Genomic DNA, 6,421 nt, shown 5'->3' on the forward strand with positions numbered 1-6,421 from the left:
CTGATGTGCAAAATGTTTAAAATACAGTGACAAAAGAAGAAACTGCAGCACAAAACACCCGTATGGTGGGACCCGGCCGGGCCCACGCGCTCCAGTGATGGTCCAGGAAAATGCAGACATGTGGACAGTGTGCCCACCTTCTGGCTGGGCTTGCATTTACAGCTCTGTGACCACCTGCCCTTTAAAGTATTTAGTCCTATAAACTCAGGAGGCCAAGTATCACATCCCTTTAATTGCCAGACTCAGGGTAGGTAGGGTCTGACAGGCCATGAATGAATGAATAAATGAATGAACAAGTGAATGAGAGAATGAATGGGTGTCTAAGTGAGCAAATACGGTGTCTGTACAGAGGGTACACAAGCAGCCAGGCCACCGGACAAGGGACACTGAGGGGTATAGAGGCTGCAGAGGCTGGGCCCTGAGAGGACACGTGGGGGCACGGCTGCGGGTGGGGCAGCCAGGCAGTCTCCTATGGATCTTGAGGTCCAGGTCCTGGGTGGCCACAGAGGGTCAGGCAGCCCTGCCCCAGGGTCAGCTGTCAATCACCAGGCTGGGGGTGGGGCAGCATGAATGGTATTGACCAGGCACAGCCAAGGGTCCTCAAGAAAGGGGTGTTGCTCACACATTCCCTCCTTTCTACACTCACTGACACACTTATTCCCTCACACACCATTCACTCATTCAATCAGTTCACTCCTTCATCGTGGAACTCCTTCCTCGTGCTTGGTTCTCCTGACCCTTTCCGGATGCACAGACAGAGGCACCGTGGAGACTTTCTGGCCACAGGCCAGGAGAGCAGGAGCCAAGGCCCTGGGGGGCGGGGGGAGGGCTCCTTCCGCTTCTACCAGCCAGGACCCTCCTGGTGCTACACCAGCTGCCAGAGGTATCCATGCTATGAATTCAAGGCCAGAAAAGGACCAAGGAGGGTCCCTCACTGTCTGCATCCCTGGCCTGGGGGCAACTTAAAGAAGGTGAGGTAGGAGTCAGAGATCCTGGGGGAGGCACCCATGGCAGCACAGGCCTCCGGCCGGCCCTCGGCCCCCTAGGACAACAGGATTTCCTGTGCTGAGGGGTCTTCCACAGCCTTCCCCCCGCCCCCTGCCCGCCCCCCAACAAGCCCTATTGCTTGTTGAGACCCACTGGGCCAGGCTCTCCTCCCTGGGCCCTCTCCCCTACCTCTCATCCAGGACCACAGGGAAGGCCAGTCCTGATTGCAGGACTCCAGCTGGCTGTTAATCCTCAAGTAGTGAGAAAAAGAAGCTCTGGGGTTTTGCAGGCTCCCCGCTGGTAAGGGGCAGAGCAGAGATGTTGCCCCAGCTTGGGAAACACGTAGGTGGCCACTTCCTACCTCTCATGGTGCCTTCTCTTGCTCCCTGCTCCTCCACCAGCCCGTCCCCCCTCTCCAACTCCCTTGTGACCCCTAGGGGATTTATTTCCCTATCTGCAAATGGGTAAGAAGGAGGGATCTGGTTGGCAGTGCACAGGTTCCAGGACTTCCTTACTTGGGAACCACCGATGGGGAGTGAGAGGTGGTAGTTGCGGGGGAGATGGTGGTCTTTTTTGGTATTTTGAAGGTAGAAGCACTGAGGTCAAAACTCCACGTGGGCCTCAGCTTTGAGGTGCCCCCAACAGCCCCGGAGAAAGGCCTGATTACTGGCCCATGTTACAGGTGAGGAGACTGAGGCATAGAGAGGTAAACAGTCACACCCAAGGTCATACCCCTGATGAGGGGCTGAGCCAGGATCCAAATCTAGGCCATTGTTCTCCTGCCACTCTACACCCAGGAGCTAGGAACTACCACCTAGCTCTGGCCCTTGAGTGGGAGCTTGCTTCATCTTCATCTTGTTGACAAGAGGGGGACAGGGGCCAGTACCTGATTTACAGATGGAAGGACAGGCTTAAACAAAGGGGAGTGGCCAGCCCCACTGTCTCCCCATCATGGGACCCACTCCTCTGTTTCACCCCCGTACACCCTATATATAAGGATGACCCGCTTGTTCCCATTCCACAGACAAGGACACCGACGGTGGCAGGGGAGCAGGCAGTGTGGCCCCGTCTCTCTGAGCCCTGGCCTGGTGTCCTCCTCACCACAGTGAGACTGGGTTACCAACACCCTTATCTCAGAGCCCCACACAGCACCTGAGGCAGGTGACACACCACAAAACCCCTCATTATAGAGAGACTGAGACACCACGGGCAAAGCCTTCCTGAGGTCACCCTGGGTCAGCCAGGGTGGGCACATACCTGCCCCCACTGGGCTAAGCTGCAGTCACTGCAGAGTGTGGTGTGTAGGGGATGGGGTGGGGGATTGTCTTGTCTGTTCGTCAAGGTGTTGACCTCCAGATTTGAAATGGGTCTTCCCTGCCCAGGTAAGTCCCAGACCCTGCCCCAGCATGGGGGATGGGGAGGAGTGTCTGGGAGCCCTTTCACCTCACACCTTGGGCTGGGGTGCTGAACTAGCCCCCGACACTCATTCCCAGATTTGGGCAGAACCTGGCCACAGCCCACCTGGGCACACAGGGTCACCCACACCCGGAGGCAAAGAGACACATGCTCATGTGTCCACAGGCACATACAGTCATGATGCAGACATACATGTGCAGATGCATACCAAGTTACACACACACAGGCCTGAGGGGCTGTGAAGGGGAGACTCCCAGGACTTGGGGCGTAGGAGGACAGAGGTGGGGCCAGGCTCCTGTAGCTGGTTACTTGCCTCCTCTATCTGTGAGCTCCAGCTGCCCAGAGCCTCCCCCTCAACATATGTGCATGTAGGCACAGGAGTGGGTCCTGCTGAGGGGCCTCAGCATGTGTCAAGTGTAGAGACCACAGCAGGCATGCTATGTGCATGAATGTGTGCCATAGACATGCAGGCGGGGGTGACAATGCGGGTGTGCACCCACAGCATGTGTGCACGTGCACACTGGGGCAGCCTGGCAGTGTCTGCACACATGGTATGCAAGTGTGCAGCCCTGGTAGACACATGCACGTGCAAGGAAACGTGTGTGCAGCCTGCGGCACTGGCACTGTGGACATCAGCAAGACAGCCCCTTGGGTCACCAGGGGGCTACTCTCCAGGTAGAGCATGCAATTGGGCCCCCAGCCCCCACTCTAAGGACCTCACACCAGGTAGGGGAGGGGTCCAATGAGGAGTGCCAGCGAGGGGGTGCCGCCAGTCCCTCAGCAGAGCCCCGCAGGGGCCCTCAAGCTGCAGGAGTGGGGTGCTTGGCTGCCTCCTCACATCGCCCTACCCACTGGGGGGGGGGGGACACAGCACAGGGCAAGCCCCGCATCCCACGCCCTTCGCTGTCGCCAACGCCCCCATTCATCCCCATTGGGCCTGACACCAGAGACAGAAGAGGTCCCGGGCTGAGTCCCCACCCTTGCTCGGTACCCACGTTTCTGCAAACCAGATCATTAACTCCTTCGCGGCCGGGATGCTCCGAGACTGGACCGCGCCCTTCCAGCCGGCAGCCCTCACCCCGGGCCCCGGCTCCGAGTCGGAGGCCATCCCGACCCGCCGCCCCCGGCTCCGCCGCCGCCGCCANTGAATGTGTCCTGGAAGAGCAAAAAAGCCTCAACCAGGGCAAACAATGGAGAGCGTGGGGGAGGGAACTTGGCAGGGCTCTGGGAAAGGTGGGGTGGGCACTAGGGCCACTCCCAGGTTCCTGGCCAGGTGCGCTGTGGAGGCAGGTGGGAGAGCTGAGTCTGGAGTCTCCTGTGTGACCTTGGGCCCCACAGCTCTCCTGAGGTTGCTCTGATGCAACAACCAGCATGTCCTGGTGGCTGACCAGGATTGGCCTTTCTCTGGAATTCTGCTTCCAGTCACATCTTTGGGGCTAGGAGGTGCTTCTGGGAAGGTGGGGTAGGTGGGCCACCCTCCTGCTGCCCAGACCCCACCCTGCCCAAAGACCAGGTAGGAACATGTGCCATCCCTCACACTGCAGCATGAGGCTGGTGCAAAGAGAACTAACTATGAGGCAGATGCCCGCACACAGTCTTGGCTCCCTGCGCCCTGGTGGCTGGGCTGGATGTACCTACTGTGTGCCTGAAGCTGCCACAGGATGCCATAAGCCAGCCACCCACCCCCGCTGGCCCTGCACACAGGCCCTACCCACCTCCCCCAGAGCCCAGTATCCCACATGCCTCGGGCTTGGAGTGTTTTCCCACCCACAAAGGCAATGAGCTGGGGACACCACCTCTGGTCAACAGCCATGGATTACGGATGAGGCCTCTGGTGACCAGGAAAGGGCAGGTGCTGCCCAAGGTCACACAGCAAGACGGCACTGCACAGGCTAATCCAACGGCTGCCCAGACTTGGAGGGGAGACTGCTGGCAGGTCCCTGAGCCTGCCCCATCTGGGCTCTGGCAGTAAGTGAATAAAAGCAACATCTCAACAAGGTCACAATGGGACAGACCGAGGACACAGCACTGGGCCCAGGCAAGCAACGGGCAATCCGAGAGTACTCCCGGGAGGAGGTGAGGGTCTCGGAGCCCTGCCTTGGCCTGAGCCCCTCGGCACTCCACCTGCTGGCTCGATGGGCCCCTCACCGGCTTCAGCCTCAGCCTGACATTTCCCGTGACATTTGCTGCAAAGAAATAGAGTCATAAACCCAAAGGTTAAATTTGCACATTGCCTCACACTGCCAGAAGAACAGTCCCTCCACCCACTCGGTGCCGCGGCTACAGCGTTTGTGTAAGATGTCCCACCCATCCCTGGTGCTCTTGCTGCAGGCCCAGCGTTCCCCCTCCCAGTCCCTCCAAGGGACCTCAGTCACAGTTTCCTGAAACAAATTCCTGGGCACACCAGGCCCTGAAGTGTGTCACACAGGGGTCACAGAGGGGCTCTGCCCACCCTGTTCATAAACCCGAGGCCCTGAGACACCACCCTGTGGTAAAGAAGCCCTGTCAGCATCACTTAACCCAGCTAGTCCCAAATCTGCTTGACCACGAAGTCCTTGTCCAACCCCTACCAACATTCCATAGAACTTCAATTCTACAGAGTGTGATACGTGACGGCCACTTAGGAATGCCTTAGTGCTGACCAGAGAGCTGAGGAGCACCCCTGGGGTGCTGGGTGGGCTGCCTGAACAAAGCTGGGTCAAATCCTGACACCCCAGCCCCTCCACCCAGGTTCCCAGTGTTACCATTGGTCCAGGTCCACATGCCAGGGCCCAGACAGGGCTCGCTGCCTGCCAGGTCCACCTGGGCCAACCCAAGACCCTGGTCTCTGCCCAGGTAGCACCTCTCCACAGTCCTTCAGGGAAGTCTGCCCACAACCCCGCCTTTCGGCTCTACCTCCTGGGCCTGGCTGCCCTGTCCTGGTGGTGGTGGTGATGGTGGGGAATTGGTGCAAGGCTGTAAGAGGGTGCCTCATGGTTCCTCCTCCATCCTCCCCCAGCAGGCAAGGCAGCGGGCCCATGTGGAGATAGGACTGTCAGGACACTGCAAGGCGAGGGCGGAGGCAGTGTTACGGGGGCAGGAGAGAGGTGGCTCAAAGCGCTAGAGCTGGAACCCTGATCCACACCTGGAGACATATTCACTCACTATCAGCGAGACATGCAGAGCCCACCCATAGAAGGTTGGGAATCAGGGGAGGGGCATGTGACCACACCTCGGGTGGACCTGGCGGGGCCTCCACGTGCGGAGTGGATCTCCCCATGTCCAGCTACACCACCACTGGCAGTGTGAGAGGCCAAAGCAGGTTCAGATAAATAAATTATGGCGCATCTTCAAGGAGGGATTCTACGTACACCAGTGAACCCATGATGCAAAGAATAGTTTCTGATGTGCAAAATGTTTAAAATACAGTGACAAAAGAAGAAACTGCAGCACAAAACACCCGTATGGTGGGACCCGGCCGGGCCCACGCGCTCCAGTGATGGTCCAGGAAAATGCAGACATGTGGACAGTGTGCCCACCTTCTGGCTGGGCTTGCATTTACAGCTCTGTGACCACCTGTCCTTTAAAGTATTTAGTCCTATAAACTCAGGAGACCAAGTATCACATCCCTTTAATTGCCAGACTCAGGGTAGGTAGGGTCTGACAGGCCATGAATGAATGAATAAATGAATGAACAAGTGAATGAGAGAATGAATGGGTGTCTAAGTGAGCAAATACGGTGTCTGTACAGAGGGTACACAAGCAGCCAGGCCACCGGACAAGGGACACTGAGGGGTATAGAGGCTGCAGAGGCTGGGCCCTGAGAGGACACGTGGGGGCACGGCTGCGGGTGGGGCAGCCAGGCAGTCTCCTATGGATCTTGAGGTCCAGGTCCTGGGTGGCCACAGAGGGTCAGGCAGCCCTGCCCCAGGGTCAGGTGTCAATCACCAGGCTGGGGGTGGGGCAGCATGAATGGTATTGACCAGGCACAGCCAAGGGTCCTCAAGAAAGGGGTGTTGCTCACACATTCCCTCCTTTC

At 58.3% G+C, this 6,421-nt stretch overlaps 1 protein-coding gene across 1 annotated transcript in view; it reads right to left on the reverse strand.

Moving 5' to 3' along the window:
• The window catches only part of RTN4R (reticulon 4 receptor), a 21,000-nt gene extending 19,802 nt beyond the window's left edge, over nt 1-1,198 (reverse strand). Inside the window, exon 1 of the mRNA XM_019626934.1 lies at nt 1,177-1,198. Within this exon, the coding sequence (XP_019482479.1) occupies nt 1,177-1,183 (7 nt within the window). The 5' untranslated portion in view covers nt 1,184-1,198. The remainder of the gene's footprint in view (nt 1-1,176) is intronic.
• Nucleotides 1,199-6,421: the final 5,223 nt, after the last annotated feature.

The sequence above is a fragment of the Hipposideros armiger genome, unplaced genomic scaffold, assembly GCF_001890085.2.
Source record: "Hipposideros armiger isolate ML-2016 unplaced genomic scaffold, ASM189008v1 scaffold_694, whole genome shotgun sequence".
In the NCBI taxonomy this organism is placed as follows: Eukaryota; Metazoa; Chordata; class Mammalia; order Chiroptera; family Hipposideridae; genus Hipposideros; species Hipposideros armiger.